The following is a 20,912-nucleotide window of genomic DNA, read 5'->3' on the forward strand; positions in this document are numbered from 1 at the left end:
TCCCAAGCGCTTAGTACAGTGCTCTGCACACAGTAAGTGCTCAATAAATATGATTGATTGATTGATTGATATTACCACTCATTTTTAACATAAAAGGAATCGTAAAAGGCCAACTCCACGGCTTTCAGGTTTCTGTGATGCAAACAGCAGTTCATCTTGTTGCACCCAGTGTCAGTAGATTCTGACTCCAAAGGCCTGGAAAATGTAACTTTGTTCCTTGGCTGCAGAAACTCCTGGCTATTTTGCTTTCTTGGCTGCATTTTTGGAAAGGAGAAACTAAATAAATTATTTCTGGGCTCCTTCTTTCCTTAGCCATGATAAGAACTCATCTCATTTCTGGCGAGTATTCCGTGGGTGTGAGTTGCTGGGAGGTCGGATTGGGGGAGCTTTGTGGCCGGTTGAGGATAGCCAGGGGGGTCCAGAAATTAACCAGACCCTCAAATCCCCTGGCGAGCCTCCTTTAAAGCCCTTTGAAAAGTCCCACTTTGTGGCTTAGTGGCAAGATCATGGGCTTGGGAGTCTCAGTTCGTGGGTTCTGATCCCAGCTTCACCACTTGTCAGCTGCGTGACTGTGGGCAAGTCACTTAACTTCTCTGCGCCTCAGTTTCCTCATCTGTAAAATGGAGATTAAGACTGTGAGCCCCACGTGGGACAACCTGATTACCTTGTATCTACCCCAGTGCATAGAACAGTGCTTGGCACATAGTAAGTGCTTAACAAATACCTTCATCATCATCATCATTATCCAGGAAGTCTTCCCCGCTGAATCCACCACCCCCTAGTTTCATCACCTTTGGCATTTTAGAGAAGCAGCGTAGTCTAGTGGAAAGAGTGCGAGCCTAGGAGTCAGAGGACTTGGTTTCTAATCCTGGCTCTGCCTATTGTCTGCTGTGTGACCTTGGGCAAGTTACTTAATCCCTCTGGGCCTCAGTTGCCTCATCTGTAAAATGGGGAGTAAGTCCTCTCGCTCCACTTAGGCTGTGAGCCCCATGCGAGACAGAGACTGTGTCCGCCACTTAGGCTGTGAGCCCCATGCGAGACAGAGACTGTGTCCAATCTGATGATCTTATATCTCCTCCAGTGCTTAGTACAGTGCTTGGCACAGAATAAGTGCTTCACAAGCACCATTAAATAAAAATAAACTAATAAAATAGGAATTTTATTCCTATCCTCAGAATGTATATTTATTTGACATCAATTATTTATTCAGCTATTTCATCTGACCCATCTGTAGGTTTTTTTCTGATATATCCTTCTTCTTCCTATTACTCCCGCACTTTGTGAATATTTTTTTTCTGTCTGTCTCCCCCATTGGATTGTAAACTTCTTGAGGGCAGGTAACGTAAGTCTTGCTTCTGCCGAACGCTCCCAAGCATTTAATATAGTGCTCTGCATTCAGTAGGTGCTCAATAAATACCATGGATTGGCTGAAGCTGTGTGGCCTAGTGAGAAGAAGCGTGGTCTAGTGGGTAGAGCACTGTCAGCACTGTACATACATATTTATTACTCTATTTATTTTACTTGTACATATCTATCCTATTTATTTTATTTTGTTGGTATGTTTGGTTTTGTTCTCTGTCTCCCCCTGTTAGACTGTGAGCCCACTGTTGGGTAGGGACTGTCTCTATGTGTTGCCAATTTGTACTTCCCAAGCGCTTAGTACAGTGCTCTGCACATAGTAAGCGCTCAATAAATACGATTGATGATGATGATGATGATGTCAGGAAGTCAGAAGGACCTCACTTCTCTGGGCCTCAGTTACCCCATCTGCAAAGTGGGGATTAATTCTTTGAGTCCCACGAGGGACACGGACTGCGTCTAACCTGATTACTTCGCGTCTACCCCAGCGCTTAGAACAATGCCTGGCACCTAGTAAGCCCTGAACAATTACGAAAAACTGAAGTCGGGAGAGAGACCTGCCGTGAGATGATGCTTCTTTTAAGGGGACTCTTGTTGTCCAACATTTTTCTCCAGCTGCTTTGGCACAGCGTGGTGAAACTGCAGCCGTAGCAACCACCAGAAATAACTAATCGCGGTAGAACGGAGCTGGCCTTCCCAACCGGAGCAGACGGCTTGACCCTGACATTACAGAGAGGCTTTTCTTTTTTCCGTTCACATTCCTGACCCTTGACGCCGCTTAGAATGGGACACAGAATCGTCGTTTGGTGCTGGGGGAGCTGGCAGAATTAGCTCGTAGGATAGGTGTAGACCCAACGGTTACTGTGTTGAGGCGGCGAAGGTGACGGCCAAGTGTCCAGGCCACTCGGGGCTCACGGTCTTAGAGGTAGGGGGAGAGTAAGATTCTTTGACCTAGTGGATAGAGCCTGGGCCTGGGAGTAAGAAGGACCCGGGTTCTAATTCTGACTCTTCCCCTTGTCTGCTGTGTCCTTGGACGAGTCTCTTCACTTCCCTGGGCCTCAGTTACCTCATCTCTAAAATGGGGATTAAGACGGTGAGTCCTGTGTGGGACAGGGACTGTGTCCAACCCAATTTGCTTGAATCCACCCCAGCATTTAGAACAGTGCATGACACATAGTAAGTGCTTAACAGACACCCCAGTTATTGTTATTATTATTATTCCCTGGGCCTCAATTCCCACATCTGTAAAATGGGGAATAAGACTGGGAGCCCCATGTGGGACAGGGACTGTGTCAAACCTGATTGACTCTTCTCTATCCCAGCGTTTAGGACAGTGCCTGGCACATAGTAAGCGCTTAACGAAATGGCATAAATAATCAGAATAATATCTCATCCCCCTAGATACAGATGAGGAAACCGAGACTCAGTGACTTGCCCCAAGGTAGGCTAGCGGCATAGCTCGGATTAGGACCGAGCTCTCCCGATTCCCAGGCCTGTGATCTGTCCCTTAGGCCACGCTGAAAGGACAGTGTCAAAAATAACACATAAAAAACATTTATTTCTTCACGGCGTTTTTCTTAGTGGCTGAAATCTGAGAAGTCTGGCAGAGGCCTTCCCTTTTAGACTTAGGGCCACCTTGCTGGGGTCTCAGGTGGGGAGGGGAGAGGATGCTTTGCTCAACTGCCTTCTCAGAGTCCGCCTCCACACGTGGGATAGGGAGGAAACGTTTCAGGGTTCCAGGGAGGCCTCAGGGGTCATCTCCTGCAAGAAGGGAGGAGAGAGAGCCGGCGGAAACGATTGCAGACGCTCATCACTATCCATCGCTGGTGAACTCTTAGCCGGAATCTTTCTGGACCACGGTAGAAGAGCATTGTTAACCCATCAAAGCGTGGCTTAGTGGAAAGAGCATGGGCTTCGGAGTCAGAGGTCGCAATTTCTAGCACTTAGAACAGTGCCTAGTGCTTCAAACAGTGCTTGGCATATAGTAAGCGCTTAACAGTACTATTATTATTATTATTATTATTATTATTATTATTATTATTATTATTATTATTAATGCCAGCTCTGCCACTTGTCTGTGGCGGAGAAGCTGCTGTGGCTCAGTGGAAAGAGCCTGGGCTTTGGAGTCAGAGGTCATGGGTTCAAATCCCAGCTCTGCCAACTGTCAGCTGTGTGACTTTGGGCAAGTCATTTAACTTCTCTGTGCCCCAGTTACCTCATCTGTAAAATGGGGATTAAAATTGTGAGCCCCTCGTGGGACAACCTGATCACCTTGTAACCTCCCCAGCGCTCAGAACAGTGCTTTGCACATAGTAAGTGCTTAACAAATACCAACATCATTATTATTATTATTATTGTCTGCTTTGTGAACTTGGGCCAGCCACTTAACTTTTCTGTGCCTCAGTTACCTCATCTGTAAAATGGGGATTAAGACTGTGAGCCCCTTGTGGGACACCCTAATTACCTTGTATCTACCCCATTGCTTAGAACAGTGCTTGGCACATAGGTAAGCACTTAACAAATACCATAATTATTATTATTTTTATTGAAGGCACATCTCCTCTACCAAGAGGCCTTCCCTGACTAAGCCCTCCTTTCCTCTTCTCCCCCTCCCTTCTGCCTGGTCCTGACTTGCTCCCTTTATTCATCCCCCCTCCCAGCCCCAAAACACTTATGTACAGGTCTGTCATTTCTTTATTTCTATTAATGCCTATCTCGATCCCAGCCCCTGCCAGGCTCATTATGGTCAGGGAATGTGCCTGTTTATTGTTATATTGTTTTCTCCCAAGCGCATAGTACAGTATTCTGTACACAATAAGTGCTCAAAAAATATGATTGATGGACTGACTGTTATATTGTACTCTTCCAAGTGCTTATGCAGTGCTCTGCACACAGTAAACACTTAATAAATATGATTGACTGACTGTTATATCGTACTCTCCCAAGCACTTAGTTCAGTGCTCTGCACACAGTAAGGGCTTCATAAATACGATGGATTGATTGGTTGATATTTAAGTGCTAGAGGGGCTGCTGTATTGATATTTCTTTGGCTGGTGGACACGCCCATCCTCAAGGAAACTCAACTCAACAGGTTGGGAGCATCATCATTGGAAAACCTTGAATCCTCCTGCGAGAACTGTCTCGGACTGGACCTCAGAAACTTGGTCCCAAGGGGACGGGTGGATATTTGGAAGCGCTTTCTGGAATCAACAGAGCCCTAAAGATTGGCCGTTAGTCCGATGAAGACGGAGGTAGGTACCAGTTTGCACTTGGCAAGTCCCCCTCCCCAGTGGGGCTGAATTCCACCAGGCCTTTATGTTTTCACTCATTTGCTCTCTTTCATGCATTTCCCACCCAGTTCTTTTTAACGACAAGAGAGTTCTCCTTAATTTGATTTGTGTACAAAATAGCAAGAAGTTGAGGCTTCTCTTCCTTCCCCAATGCCCAGTTCTGGCACCAACAAGTAAATAGGGACGAATATCATAATTTCCCAAGTGCTTAATACAGTGCATGTGGTAAGCATGCCATAAGCATCATTGACTGATTGACTATAATACCTCTAGCAGGCAGGATAATAACAGGAAATATTTCCGGGAGGGAAAGAAGGAATTTCAAATCAGAACTGACCCCAGTGTGGTTGATAATCTGCATTATAAATATATAGCTGTCCTTCAAATTTGAAGAAGACACCACTGATGGTGAAGTTCCCTTTTGAGTGTTTGTGTGTGACTAGAAATGCCATTAAGGAAGACATAATCCCCGCCTTATTGGGCATCCAGGAGGGTTGTCCCTTGAGTTGCTCTAATTCAAGTTTGGAGCACATCGATAAATTAACAAGCCCTGTTGAATGGCTTGCCAACTTTGTCAGCTCTGGGAAGTTTTCTGGCAATAGAGCCCACAAATAGATCCTTTTTGTAAATAGGTTTCGGTCTACCTCCTGGTTAGAGTGTATAACTCCACGTAAGTAGTGAGTATGTAGTAATAATAATGATAATCCATCCCCCTCATCTTACCTCCTTCCCTTCCCCACAGCACCTGTATATATGTATATATTTTGTACATACTTATTACTCTATTTATTTATTTTACTTGTACATATCTAATCTATTTATTTTATTTTGTTAGTATGTTTGGTTTTGTTCTCTGTCTCCCCCTTTTAGACTGTAAGCCCACTGTTGGGTAGGGACTGTCTCTATATGTTGCCAACTTGTACTTCCCAAGCGCTTAGTACAGTGCTCTGCACACAGTAAGTGCTCAATAAATCATCATCATCATCAATCGTATTTATTTATTTTTTATTAATTGATTTATTTATTATTATAAATAATAATGATGATGATTTAATAATAATAATGATTGATTTATTATTTATTATTATTGATTTATTTATTAATCGTATTAATAAATATGATTGATTGATTGATTGATAATGATAGTACTTGTTGAGCACTTACATGTGTCACGCACCAGTCTAAGCGCTGGGGTAGATCCAGATTAATCAGGTTGGACATAGTCCCTGTCCCACATGGGGTTCACACTCTTTGCCCCCATTATACAGATGAGGTCACCAAGGCCCAGAGTAGTGAAGCGCCTTGCCCATGGTCACGCAGCAGACATGTGGTGGAATCAGGATTAGAACACAGGTCCTTCTGATTCCCGAGCCTGGGCTCTAACCACAAAGTCATGCTGCTTCTGCTGTATCTCCAAAATGCTTAACACTATGCATGGTACTCAATAGGTGCTTAATAAACACCAGTACTACAACTACTATATAATTGCTTTCCCTTCAGTCGATCGATCAGTATTTATTGAGCGCTTGCTACATGCTGAACACTGTAGTAAGCACTTGGGAGTGTACGAGATGACAGAGTTAGCAGACATGTTCCCTGCCCACAGAGAGCTAACGGTCTAATCGGGGAGATGTCAGACCTGACTCCTGGCATTATACTCTGGGGGACATCAATAAGTGACCCCAAGTGAGCTATTTTGGACAAGTTTATTGTTATATTGTACCCTCCCAAGCACTTAGTACAGTGCTCTGCACACAGTAAGTGCTCAATAAAAATGATTGAATGGATGGATGAATGAATGAAAAAGGGAAATCAGTCTGCCGGAGAGAAATAGGCAATGTGGTCTTAGTGTCAAGAGCAAAGGATTAGGAGTCAGGAGACTTGGGTTTGAACCCCTGGTCTGCCACTGCCCTGTTGTGTGATCTTGGACAAGTCATTTAACCTCTCTGAGCCTCAGTTTCCTCAGACTGTAAGCCCGGTGTGGGCAGGGATTGTCTCTCTTTATTGCTGAATTGTACTTTCCTAGCGCTTAGTACAGTGCTCTGCACACAGTAAGCACTCAATAAATACAATTGAATGAATGCATGAATCTGTAAAATGGGGATAGTAATACCTGATTCATCCCACTCAACAAGGATGTTGTAAAGATAATATGTGATGACTGATATGAAAGCACAGAGGAAACATAGAAGTGCTCTATAAAAAATAAGGTTTTGTCATCAACAAAATTATTATTATTATTAGCAAATTCATTGCCTCACAGCAATGCCATCCTCATCCGGAGCAAGGCCACGGGCATGGTTAGCTGCCTGTGGTGCTAAAAGCCCCCAGAATAGTCAAGTTCTTAGAATTCCGGATGGCAGAAGAGTGAGTTTCCTATAATAAACATGGAATACAGCTGCAAAAATACCTCCGTTTTCCTTTGCCTCCCAGAGAGTCACGGAATAATTACAAAAATGGTTGCAAAGTTGCCAAATCATTTCAAAATTTCATTGAGGGACAAGAATCAACTGTAAGCTGGTTGTGAGCAGGGAACACGACTACCGACTCTGTTATTTTGTAGTCTCCCAAGCACTTTTTACAGTGCTCACAGTAAGCGCTCAATAAATGCCATTGATTGACGGATATTTTATCCTCCGTACTTTATCCTCAGTTACTTTTATCTTGGTACTTATGTGTTTCTATGCAACTTATATACAATGAAAATATTTATAGTTTTCCTTCATCTCTGAGGAAACCACTGATGGTGAAATCACCCACGAGTGCCCGTGACTGAGAAGGCCAGGACGGGACCCAAATTGTACATACGAAGGCCGTCACTTCGATGTGTTGTCATATTTATTAGTATTAATTATAATAATAATAATGGTATTTGATGATGATGATACTAAGCGCTGGGGGGAATACAAGCAAAACTGTAATTACTGTGACCATTCCATTGTTTTAAAAAGGTGCTTTGAAAGCCAGTTTACAGCATCATAAAGAATAGATGAGTTTTACCTCTTTTAATCCTTACTACATTTTAATAATAATAGGAAATAATAATAAATTGTTATTATTACTACAATAATATAATACAAACAAATCAGGTTGGGCACAGTCCCTGTCCCATGTAGGGCTCACAGTCTTAATCCCCATTTTACAGAGGAGGTCACTGAGGCACGGAAAAGTGAAATAACTTGCCCAAGGTCACAAGCAGACAAGTGGCAGAGCCAGGATTAGGACCCATGGCCTTCTGACGCCCAGGTTTGGGCTCCAGACACCAGGCCATGATTTCAGCAGCGGCTGGTGTCTTTTTCCTCCTGCCTCATGGTCCTCCCGGGGCTTTTGCTCCAATAGAGCTGCTCTTTTCCTGACAGCAGTGTAACATTCTGCTCCATCTGCAGCCATTTTAACGTCCGTCCCCCGGCTCTATAATAATAATAATAATGATGATGATGGCATTTATTAAGCTCTTATTATGTGCAAAGCACTGTTCTAAGTGCTGGGGAGGTTACAAAGTGATCAGGTTGTCCCACAGTCTTCATCCCCATTTTTCAGATGAGGTCACCGAGGCCCAGAGAAGTGAAGTGACTTTCCCAAAGTCACACAGCTGACAGTTGGCAGAGCCAGGATTCGAACCCATGACCCCTGACTCCATAGCCCACGCTCTTTCCACTGAGCCACGCTGTTTCCACTCTAGACTTCCACTTCACTCTAGACTGTAGGCTCCTGGTGGGCAGGGAATGTGGCTACCAACTCTGGTGTATCATAATCCCCTAATTTCTTTGTACAATGCTCTGCACACGGCAAGTGCTCAACAAATAACACTGATTGAATTATTGCTCAACCCCCCAGCTTGGAACTGGGTTCTAATCCCGGCTCTGCCACCTGTCTGCTGTGTGACCTTGGGCAAGTCACTTCAATTCTCTGGGCCTCAGTTTCCGTATCTGCAAAACGGGGATTAAGAATGGGAGCCCCATGTGGGACAGGGACTGTGTCCAACCTGATTAACTTGTGTCTACCCCAGTGCTTTGCACATAGTAAGTGCTTAACAAGCACTATTGTTATTATTATTATTATTATTATTATTATTGTTAACTGGGCTGCAGCATTGTCTGAGGTTCCAGGAATCAGTGCTTGGCACATGGTAAGCACTTAAATACCGTAACTATAATTATTATTAATCAGACTCGCCAAGCACACACCTAAGAGTTGAGAAATTCTACCCATGTCTGCTCCAACGAAGCGTGTTTCTGCTTTAGCTAGGATTTATGTGATTTAGGTGATGAATGTGGCCCAGATTCACTTTTCCATTATGTTCTATTTCCACATTACAGCAGATAACCCTGAGTTAGAAGCCGAATGGCATAGTGGCTTGAGCCCTGGCCTGGGAATCAGAAGGTCGTGGCTCCTAATCCCAGCTCTGCCACTTGTCTGCTGGGTGACCTAGGGCAAGTCACTTCTCTTCTCTGTGCCTCAGTTACCACATCTGTAAAATGGGGATTGAAACTGTGAGCCCCACATGGGACAGGGACTATGCCCAACTCGATTTGCTTGTATCTTCCCCGGTGCTTAGTACAGAGCTTGGAGCATAGTAAGTGCTGAACAAATACTATTATTATTGTTATTCCACATCAGGAATGTGTCTGTTTATTGTTACAGTAGGTGCTCCCAAGTGCTTAGTACAGTGCTCTGCACACAGTAAACGCTTGATAAATATGACTGAATGAAATGCAGTTGAATGAACATCATATGTGAAAACTTGGCATTTGGGGTAGTCACAAAACTGATAGTTACTGTGACCATTCCATTGTTTTAAAAAAAGTGCCTTGAAAACCAGTTTAGAGCATCATAAAGAACAGATGAGTTTTACCTCTTTTAATCCCTACTACATTTTATTATTAATAATAATAATAATTGTGGTATTTGTTAAATGCTTACTATGTGCAAAACACACTGGACTAAGCTCTGGGGTGGATACAAGCAAGTCGGGTTGGACACAGTCCCTGTCCCACACGGGGCTCATGGTCTTAATCCCCATTTACAGATGAGGTAACTGAGGCACAGAGAAGTGAAGTTATTTGCCCAAGGCTACACAGCAGACTATTGACACTAGGGGTTAAGCCCGGGCTTGGCAGTCAGAGGTCACTGGTTCTAATCCCGGCTCCACCACTTGTCAACTGTGTGACTTTGGGCAAGTCACTTAACTTCTCTGGGCCTCAGTTACCCATCTGTAAAATGGAGATTAAGACTGTGAGCCCCCCTTGGGACAACCTGATCACCTTGCATCTACCCAGCGCTTAGAACAGTGCTTTGCATATAGTAAGCACTTAACAAATACCATCATTATTATTATTATTATGTTTTGCAAACACCATTCATGATGCCACTAACCAAAACATTTGAACGAAATCCTCCTTCACTTCTTATTAAACGTTACTATGGATTCAGACCCTCGGACTGCTCCCTGCTGGATTGCTGTGTGGGTAAATAAGCCTATTATGCATTCAAAAAGGATTAGTGTCATTACACTTCCTTTCTTAATCCAAACACACTTTTCGGCTTTCTGACTGAGCGACGGGGGTTACTTGCTTTCAGCAAGACAATTCCTCGGGTCCTTTTTGCTACCACATTTTCCAACGCGGGCGATCGCTGTCTAGAGGGCTGATGTCATAACTTCTTCCCACCCATCCACCCTTGTGGGTTCAAATGCTGGTTCGCACCCCTGACAGCTTACTTTAACATCTTTAAGAGTGTGGCTCTCAGCACAGTTTGGGTCAACAGGCCCATTGTATCTACCTGAAGGACAATTCTCTGTCCATGTGTATTTGTAGCCACCCCCAACCCATTCCGTAATCTTTTAATTCTCTGTTAAACGCTTACTATATGCCTGGCACTGTACTATGTGCTAGGGTAGATACAAGCAAACCAAGTGGGACACAGGCCCTGTCCCACAAGGGGCTCACCGTCTCAATCCCCATTTTACAGATGAGGTAACTGAGACCCAGAGAAGCGAAGTGACTTGCCCGAGGTCACACGGCAGACAAGCGATGGAGCTGGGATTAGAACACATGTCCTTCTATCTCCCAGGTTTGTACTCTATCCACTAAGCCATGAAGCTTCTCAGAATAATAATAATAGTAATAATAATAATAATAAACCTTGTGGTAGATACACTCCCATTTGCGTCGCCCTCACTTATTCATTCATTCAATCATATTTATTGAGCGCATACTATGTGCAGAGCACTGTACTAAGTGCTTGGGAAGTACAAGTTGGCAACGTATAGAGATGGTCCCTACCCAACAGCAGGCTCACAGTCTAGAAGGGGGAGACAGAGAACAAAACAAAACATATTAACGAAATAAAATAAATAGAATAGTAAATATGTTCAAGTGAAATAGAGTAATAAATCTGCACAAACATATATGCAGGTGCTGTGGGGAGGGGAAGGCGGTAGGGCGGGGGGGATGGGGAGGGGGAGAGGAATGGGGGGCTCAGTCTGGGAAGGCCTCCTGGAGGAGGTGAGCTCTCAGTAGGGTTTGAAGGGAGGAAGAGAGCTAGCTTGGCGGATGTGCGGAGGGAGGGCATTCCAGGCCAGGGGGAGGACGTGGGCCGGGGGTCAACGGTGGGACAGGTGAGAACGAGGCATGGTGAGGCAGAGGAGCGGAGGGTGCAGGCTGGTCTGTAGAAGGAAAGAAGGGAGGTGAGGTAGAAGGGGGTGAGGTGATGGACAGCCTTGAAGCCGAGAGTGAGGAGTTTTTGCCTGATGTGTAGGTTGATTGGTAGCCACTGGAGATTTTTGAGGAGGGGAGTAACAGGCCCAGAGCGTTTCTGCACAAAGATGATCCGTGGGGAGAGACAGGAGGATGGGAGATCAGAGGGAGGCTGATGCAGTAATCCAGGCGGGATAGAATTAGAGATTGAACCAATAGGATAGCGGTTTGGATGGAGAGGAAAGGGCAGATCTTGGTGATGTTGCAGAGGTGAGACCGGCAGGTTTTGGTGATGGATTAGATGTGAGGGGTGAACGAGAGAGCGGAGTCGAGGATGACACCAAGGTTGTGGGCTTGTGAGATGGGAGTGCCGTCAACAGTGATGGGAAAGTCAGGGAGAGGGCAGGGTTTGGGAGGGAAGATAAGGAGTTCAGTCTTGGACATATTGAGTTTTAGATGGTGGGCAGACATCCAGATGGAGATGTCTTGAAGGCAGGAGGAGACACGAGCCTGAAGGGAGGAAGAGAGAGCAGGGGCAGAGATGTAGATTTGGCTGTCATCAGCATAGAGACGATAGTTGAAGCCGTGGGAGCGAATGAGTTCACCAAGGGAGTGGGTGTAGATAGAGAACAGAAGGGGACCAAGAACTGACCCTTGAGGAACCCCTACAGTAAGGGGATGGGAGGGGGAGGAGGAGCCCGCAAAAGAGACTGAGAATGAACAGCCGGAGAGATAAGAGGAGAACCAGGAGAGGACAGAGTCTGTGAAGCCAAGGTTGGATAGCGTGTCGAGGAGAAGGGGGTGGTCCGCAGTGTCGAAGGCAGCTGAGAGGTCGAGGAGGATTAGGATAGAGTAGGAGCCGTTGGCTTTGGCAAGCAGGAGGTCATTGGTGACCTTTGGGAGGGCAGTTTCCATGGAATGCAGGGGGGACGGAAGCCAGATTGGAGGGGGTTGCTCCCTTTATTCACCCCCCCTTCCAGCCCCACAGCACTTATGTCCATATCTTTATTTATTTCTATTAATGTCTAGACTGTGAGCTTGTTGTGGGTAGGGACAGGCCTAGGAGTCAGAAGGACCCGGGTTCTAATTTTATCTCTGCCGCTTGCCTGTTGTGTGTCTTCGGGCAAGTCGCTTAACTTCTCTGTGCCTCAAATACCTTAGCTGTAAAATGGGGATTAAGACTGTGAGCTCCAAGTGGGACAGGGACCGTGTACAACCTGAATTGCTTCTCATAATAATACTAATAATAATTTTGGTTTTTCTTAAGCACTTACTATTGTGCCAAGCACTGTTCTAAGCACTGGGTAGATACAAGGGAATCAGGTTGTCCCACGTGGGGCTCACAGTCTTCATCCCCATTTTTCAGATGAGGGAATTGAGGCCCAGAGAAGTGAGTGACTTGCCCAAAGTCACACAGCTGATAAGTGGTGGAGCCGGGATTAGAAACCCCGACCTCTGACTCCCAAGCCCGGGCTCTTTCCTCTGAGCCACACTGTCTCTGTATCTACGACAGTGCTTAGTATAGTGCCTGGCACATAAAAAGTGCCTAACAAATGCAGCAGTTATTACTATTCATAGTAGTGGTCCAGTGCTTGACTCAGAGCAAGTCATTACCAAATATAATAATAAAATAATAAATACAGCCTCCCCAGCCATTTTGGAGCTCATAGTGGGCAGGGATGGTCACTTTTTATGGCTGTATTGTCCTCTCCCAAGCGCTCAGTCCAGTGCTCTGCACACAGTAAGTGCTAAATAAAAGTGATTGAAAGAATGACCCAGACCTGAGCTTTGAAGGACTGTGAGGGAGGCAGAGGAGGAGCCCCCGAAAGTGACTCACTGAACACTTACTGGGTGCAGAGCACTGGTCCGTCTCCAGGAAATCTGGCAAATCTGGAAACCCAGACTTTTCCAAAATTGTGTGTTTTTTCCCAAGGATTACTTTTGGGGTGCAACGTTTCCCTTAAATCCCGAGGCTCTCTGTGTCCCTGGTAGCCCCCTGGCTGTGGGGGCTTGCCCCGAGTGGGCAGCTAGGGCTGGAGGGCCCCAGGAGTCAGAGGCACCCCGGTGGTTGGTTGGTGGGGTGGCTCTGCCCAGGCTTTGGCTGGGCACAAGAACCTGGACTCCCTTCTTCTGGCTCCCCTTAACCCCTCTCCCTCCTGACCTTCTTCTCCTCTTCTTCCGACCCTCTTTCCCCTCTCCTGTCTGCCCTCCTTCATCCTACCCTCCTTCCCCTCTCCTTCTTCCTATGCTCCTTCCCCTCTCCTTCCCCTCTCCTTCCCACTCTCCTTCCCATGCTCCTTCCCCTCTCCTTCCTGATCTCTTTCCCCTGTCCTTCTCACCCTCCCTCCCTTCTCCCTCCTGCTCTCCTTCCCCTCTCCTTCCTGCACTCCTTCCCTTCTCCCTCCTGCCCTCCTTCCCCTCTCCTTTCTGCCCTCCTGCCCATGTCCTTCCTGCTATCTTTCCCCTCTCCTTCCTGCCCTCCTTCCACTCCTGCCTTCTTTCCCTTCTCCCTCCCGCCCTCCTTCCCCGTCTTTCCCACCCTCCTTCCCCTCTCCTTCCCCTCTTCTTCCTACCCTGCTTCCTCTTTCCTTCCTGCCCTCCTTCCCCTCTTCTTCCTACCCCACTTCCTCTCTCCTTCCTGCCCTCCTTCCCATCTCCTTCCTGTTCTCCTTCCCCTCTCATTTACACTCCTTCCCTCTCCTGTCTACCCTCCTTCCCCTCTCCTTCCTCTCTGCTGCCTACTCTTCTTCCCCTCTTCTTCCTACCCAGCTTCTCCTCTCCTTCCTGTCCTCCTTCTCATATCCTTCCTGCTCTCTTTCCCCTGTCCTTCCCACCCCTCTTCTCCTCTTCTTCCTACCCCACGTCCCATCTCCTTCCTGCTCTCCTCCCCCTCTCCTGTTTGCACTCCTTCCCCCTCCTGTCTACCCTCCTTCCCCTCTCCTTCCCCCTCTCCTTCCCACCCCACTTCCCCCTGTCCTTCCCACCCTCCTTCCCCCTCCCTCCTGCCCTCCTTCCCATCTTCTTTCTGCTCTTCTTCTCCTCTCCTGTTTGCATGCCTTCCCCCTCCTCTCTACCCTCCTTATCTTCTCCTTCCCCCCTCTCCTTCCCACCCTCCTTCCCCCTGTCCTTCCCACCCTCCTTCCCCCTGTCCTTCCCACCCTCCTTCCCCTCTCCTTCCTGCCCTCTTTCCCATCTTTCTACTCTCCTTCCCCCTCCTGTCTACCCTCCTTTACCCTCTCCTTCCCCCCCTCTTTCCCACCCCACTTCCCCCTGTCCTTCCCACCCTCCTTCCCCTCTCCTTCCTGCCCTCCTTCCCCTCTCCTTCTTCCCTTCCTCCTTCCCCTCTCCTTTTTCCTAGGCTCCTTCCCCTCTCCTTCTTCCCACCCCCCGCTCCCCCTCTCCTTCCCCCCTCCCGCCCGTCCCCCCTTGACCCCATCCCGCCTCCCTCTCCCATCTTCCCCCCTCCCTCTCCCATCTTCCCCCCACTTCCCTCCTGGCTCCCCATTCTCCTTTTCTCACCCCTTCCCTCCCGCCCCCACCCCACTTTCCCCCTTCCCCCTTTCCTGCGCCCTCCCCTTTCCCCTTTCCCTTCCCCCCAGGATTTTTAATTCCCCTCCTCTCCTTCCCTTCCCTTCCCGCATCCTCCCGGAATAATCCTGCGGCTGGCTGCCCGGGAGACGGCGGACACAAGGAGGCGGCTCCTCCTGGAGTGGGGTGGGGGGGTGTGTGTAGGGGGGGTGTGGGTGGGTGTGTGCGCGGTCCGGCTGTGCACTCTGCGTGTGCCCTGCGTGTGCACTGCTGGGGCCCCGCATGTGCCCGGCGGACGGCGAGGCTCCTGTGTCCACCCTGGCTTCTCCCTCCCCCCCGGGCCCCTGGCCGGAGCCGGAGAGCTGAGTTGGTGAGTGGGTGGGTGTTTTGGGGGTCGGGAAGATGGGCACAACGGGACGGGGGGCGGCTCAGAGCTGGACAACGGGCTCCGACCCCCACCCCAAATCTGTCTCCTCTCCAAGCTGGGAAGGGGGTGCTTGGAGAGGACCCCCCCCCAAAAAAAAAAAATCCCCTTCTTCCAACCTGGTCCTTTCAACTTCCCAAATGTCTTCCGTCCCATCCGAAGCCCATCGGGATGGTGGACCCCGCCTGGGAAAATCGGGGGGCCCCCCTCATAATCCCCTCCTCCCCACCAGGGTCAGTCTCCCTTCTCCCCTCCCTCTCTCCCTCTCATCCCCCTCCTCCCCACTCTGGCAACCCAGGCATCCTCAACCCCCAGTGTGCGCCTGGGAGGGCCGGAGAAGGACTTGGATGGATCCCAGTCTCCCCAACAAATTCCAGAAACGAAAGACAGTTAGCCCAGGATGGACCGGTGAGCTATTTGGTGGGTGGGTCTGGGGGGACTTGAGCAAGGGGCTACTGCTGCTGCTGCTTGGGGGGCTAACTCTCACCCCTTTCCCCTCTCCTGTCCCCCCACTCCCGGCAGGGTCCATCCTTTTATTCCAAGCCCTGGGAAATGTTGAGTGTTGGAGAAGCATCCCCTCCTTTCTTTTCCATCATCAGCTTCTTGGAGGTTCCAGGCCCCCAGAGCAAAACGTTCCCAAGTTCCCAGGGAAAAACTAGCTCAGGGAAAGGACATTTGCGTCTGAACGATGCTCCGGGTTTTAAGGATCAAAAGGAGGAATCGTGGGAGCAGTACAGCGGGCACACCAATTCACCTTCCATCCAAGCTGCTCCCTGAGTCCCATTCCCCATCCCCACCCCATCTCTGAGGTTTGAAATCGCCAACCTTTAAATGTTTCAGTGCTGAAATGTTATCAAACAAACCATTCACCCTGGGTCATAGCGGTTATTGGGGGGTTCGATGTAGTCCACTTTGATCGACGGACGGACGGCAGTTTATTTTGGAGTAGGAGTGGGAAAGGGGTTTTATGTTTTCAGTTAATTGTAAAGTGTTTGCTCCTTACTTTGTGAAAAGTTACTGTGAAGAATGTTGAGGAAACAGTTTGAGTCCCCTGTGCCAAATGAGTAATGCGTTTAGCCCGCCGGGAATTAATCCCAGAAAATTACAGAGGTTAACTAAACATATAAACCACAGATTCGGAGCTGGCGAAACAAAATCTCGTGGAAAAAGACTGAAGATATATTATTCAACTGGACCGTTGAAAGGATCCTTTTTCTTTTTACATTTCATTGAAGAAATAACCACCCGGGCTTGTCCGACGAATGAAAATACAAACAATTCGGCTAGCGGGCCCTCAGTCGCATCGGTACTCATTAAGCATGTACCTTATGTCCAGCACTGTGGTGAGGGAGATGCAAGATAGTATCGGTCAGAGTCTCTGTCCCGCAAGGAGCTCACCACGGTTTCAAACTGATTTGAAACATGAGTAGCACCATTTAGTTGGAGTTCGGAATGATTCCGGGCAAGTCTGTGGCACGTTTGAAATTGCAGTATACCAACAGGAATCTCATCTTGGCCAAATAGGGTAGTTGCATAACTTGGAAGAAGAAGGTCAGCGTAAAATGATCTGCTTCTGTTGTAGTGGTGGGGTGTATATGTCTGTGTGTATGTATGCGTGTGTGTGCATGTCTGTGTCACGCGTGCATTTTGGGACGATCGTAAGGAAAGACAAAATCTCAGTGTGCCGGCTATGTTACACTGATGACCTAATCAGTAATATTTTTCATTTATTAAACACGGTTCCTCTTTACACAGCTTTCCATTAATCAATCAATCGTATTTATTGAGCGCTTACTATGTGCAGAGCACTGTCATTAGACAGTATGTCATTTGCCATTTAATTTGTCATTTGCCATCTAATTTAATTTTAATTTGCCATTAGAGCCAATCAGTCTGTCAGTGGTATTTATTGAGCACTTACTCTATGCAGAGCACTATACTAAGCGTTTGGAAGAGTACGGCGTAGTGGATCCCAGCTCTGCCACTTCTCTGCTGTGTGGCCTTGGGCAAGTCACTTCATTTTTCTGTGTCTCAGGTCCCTCATCTGTAACTGGGGGATTAAGACGGTGAGCCCCATGTGGGACAGGGACTGGGTCCAACTCGATTTGGTTGTATCCACCCCAGGGCTTAGTACAGCGTGGAGAAGCAGCGTGGCTCAGTGGAAAGAGCCCGGGCTTTGGAGTCAGAGGTCATGGGTTCAAATTCTGGCTCCGCCAACAGTCAGTTGTGTGACTTTGGGCAAGTCACTTAACTTCTCTGTGCCTCAGTTGCCTCATCTGTAAAATGGGGATTAAAACTGTGAGCCCCCCGTGGGACAACCTGATCACCTTGTAACCTCCCCAGCGCTTAGAGCAGTGCTTTGCACATAGAAAATGCTTGACAAATACCATCATTATTATTATTATTACAGTGCCTGGCACATAGTAAGTGCTTAACGAATACCACAATTATTATTATTATTATTACAATATAACAGAATTGGTAGATGTGTTCCCTGCCTGTAAGGAGCTTACAGTCTAGAGGGGTAGAAAGACATTAACATAAGCCTGGTGTGGGCAGGGATTGTCTCTCTTCTTCATTGCTGAATTACACTTTCCAAGTGCATAGTACAGTGCTCTGCACACAGTAAGTGCTCAATAAATGCAATTTAATGAATGAATGAATAAATGACAGCTATGGACATAAGTACTGTGAAGCAGTGTGGCTCAATGGGAAGAGCCCAGGCTTTGGAGTCAGAGGTCATGGGTTCAAATCTTGGCTCCGCCAATTGTCAGCTGTGTGACGTTGGGCAAGTCACTTAACTTCTCTGTGCCTCAGTTACCTCATCTGTAAAATGGGGATGAAGACTATGAGCCCCCCGTGGGACAATCTGATCACCTTGTAACCTTCCCAGTGCTTAGAATAGTGCTTTGCACATGGTAAGCACTTAATAAATGCCATTATTATTACTGTGGGTTGAGAGTGGGGTGAATGAATGGTAAAAATTCGAGTGCACCTGATTCATCTTTTCTGTTGTCACCTCAGATAGGAAGGGGGAAATAAGCTCTCTCTTGCAAAAGCAGGTTTTGGCTAAAAAGCTTCTGGGGGAGTTAGAGAATATTTGTCCAATCTCATGTGTCTGTATAGCGCATGACAGTGCTGTAGGAAATGGTTGTGCACATACATGGAGCATTAGATGTGTGCAGAATACCACAACCAATTACTCTGTGGGCAGTGTTCATGCCTTCCCCCTTTATTGAACTGTATTAATTGTTTGGTACCATGCTTGTCACACACTAGGTTCTCAATAAACAGGACAGATGGATTGGATGAGTGCAGAGAATTAGTCAATCAGTAGTATTTATTCAGTGCTCGCTGCATGCAAAGCACTGTATTGAGCAGTACAGAGAAGCAGAGTGGATAGATCATGGGGCTGGGAGTCAGAAGGGTCTGGGTTCTAATCCCCGTGCCGCCACCTGTCTGCTATGTGACCTTGGGCAAGCCACTTTACTTCCTTGGACCTCAGTTACCTCATCTGTAAAATGGGGATTAAGATTGTGAGCCCCACATGGGGCAACTTGATCACCTTGTATCCCCCCCAGTGTTTAGAACAGTGCTCTGCACATAGTAAGCGCTTAAGAAATGCCATTATTATTATTATTATTATTATCTGTAAAATGGGGATTTAGACTGTGAGCCCCATGTGGGTCATGGACCCTGTCCAACCTGAATAGATTGTATCTACCCCAGTGCTTAGTACAGTGCCTGGCACATAGTAAGTGCTTAACAAATACTTAAAATACAATATATTTATTTATATAAATAAAATACTTAAAATACTTAAAATACAAATACCAGCTGGTGCTCGGTCGACTCCTTGGGTCCGGAGCATTTGGACAGGTGGTTGAAGGCACTGCAAACGGACTGAGCAAGTCCCAGCCCAAGATGAAGGTGGCTGTGAAAATATTAGGATGTGAGTGACTCTCCCGATGCTCTTTGGGGTTTCCATGGTTCATGGTGGCAGGGACCGGGTGGGCCCTCCCTCTGAGGCCCCCCAGGAGTCGCCACCCTTCTCTCTCCATCCCCCTACCCTGCCAGGGTGAATCCCCTGGGATTGACTCGCTCTTCTGGGGTGCAACAGGGTGGGTGGGTGCTGCTGGTTTCCCCAGCTCCTCGCCTCTCTGCCCCAATCTCTCTCATAATGGTACTGATAAAGGGCATAGTACATGCCGAGGGCTATGCTGAGCGCTGGAGTAAATTTAGGATTATCAGGTTGGGCCCAGTCCCTGTGCCCCCGAACAGTTAGGGGGAGCAGGAATCTCATCCTCATTTTACAGATGGGGAGGTTGAGGCCCAGAGAGGTTCAGTGACTTGTTCAAGGTCATCCAACAAGCCCCTGTCCCCTCCTCATATGACACACCCACGCCCACTCTACTGGACTTCCCCACAGCACCTGTATATATGTATATATGGTTGTACATATTTATTACTCTATTTATTTATTTATTTATTTATTTTACTTGTACATTTCTATCCTATTTATTTTATTTTGTTGGTATGTTTGGTTCTGTTCTCTGTCTCCCCCTTTTAGACTGTGAGCCCACTGTTGGGTAGGGACTGTCTCTATGTGTTGCCAATTTGTACTTCCCAAGCGCTTAGTACAGTGCTCTGCACATAGTAAGCGCTCAATAAATACGATTGATTGATTGATTGATTGATTAAAAAAAACCAGTGCATGGGAGTATACAGTTCAACAGAGGCATTTTTCTGCCCCGAGGGAGTTTACAGTCTAGAGAATGTACTAGAGAAGCAGCATGGCAGAGAGGCTTCAGCAAGGGTATTGGGGAAGTCACTTCATTTCTCCCTGCCTCAGTTTCCTCATCTGTAAAACAGGGATTAAAACTCTGAGCCCCATGTGGGACAGGGACTGTGTCCAACCTGGTTAACATGTATCTACCCCAGTGCTTAGAACAGTGTTTGACACATAGAAAGTGCTTAAATATTATTATTATTATTTAGAGGGTAAAGGTGTTGATGATGGAGATACATTTTAAAAAAAATATGACCATCAAGAGCATTCTCCATGACTGTTTTAGAGCTTCTCATTACCCCGAGGCTAGTTTTTGCTGTGTGGCCTGGTCAGCCCTTCTAGACTGTAAGCTCATTGCGGGCAGGAAACGTATCTATCAGCTCCATTGTATCGGACTCTCCCAAGTGCTTAGTACTGTGCTCTGCACACAGTAAGAGCTCAATAAATGCGATTGATGGAAAGAACACGGAACTGGAAGCCAGGAGACTCGGGCTTGAATTTCATTAGGAATTAGGAAATATGTTTCCTAATGACACCACGAGCCTGGTTTGAACACAGAAAAGATAGTTGTGAGTCTGTGTGCTCAGGACTGGATCTGGAGTAAGTGTTCCCTAAGAGGGGGTTCTGCAAGAATGTCACCCTTTGGATTTAGGAGGATGGAACAATATTTAGTACGGTGCTCTGCACACAGCAGGCACTCAATAAATCCTACGGATTGACCGCCAGATTGATCAGGGTACACACCTGGACATTTCCAAAGGTTTTGGCGAAATACAGAATGTTCTAAGCCTCATTGTTCCACTGTTGGTATATTCATAGTAGAT

At 47.1% G+C, this 20,912-nt stretch overlaps 1 protein-coding gene across 1 annotated transcript in view; it reads left to right on the plus strand.

Moving 5' to 3' along the window:
• LEPR (leptin receptor) overlaps positions 1-20,912 on the plus strand; it is a 101,249-nt gene that overhangs the window by 9,178 nt on the left and 71,159 nt on the right. The window contains exon 3 of the mRNA XM_038752672.1: positions 15,822-16,021. Within this exon, the coding sequence (XP_038608600.1) occupies positions 15,822-16,021 (200 nt within the window). The remainder of the gene's footprint in view (positions 1-15,821; positions 16,022-20,912) is intronic.

Source organism: Tachyglossus aculeatus, chromosome 10 (assembly GCF_015852505.1).
Source record: "Tachyglossus aculeatus isolate mTacAcu1 chromosome 10, mTacAcu1.pri, whole genome shotgun sequence".
Classification (NCBI taxonomy): Eukaryota; Metazoa; Chordata; class Mammalia; order Monotremata; family Tachyglossidae; genus Tachyglossus; species Tachyglossus aculeatus.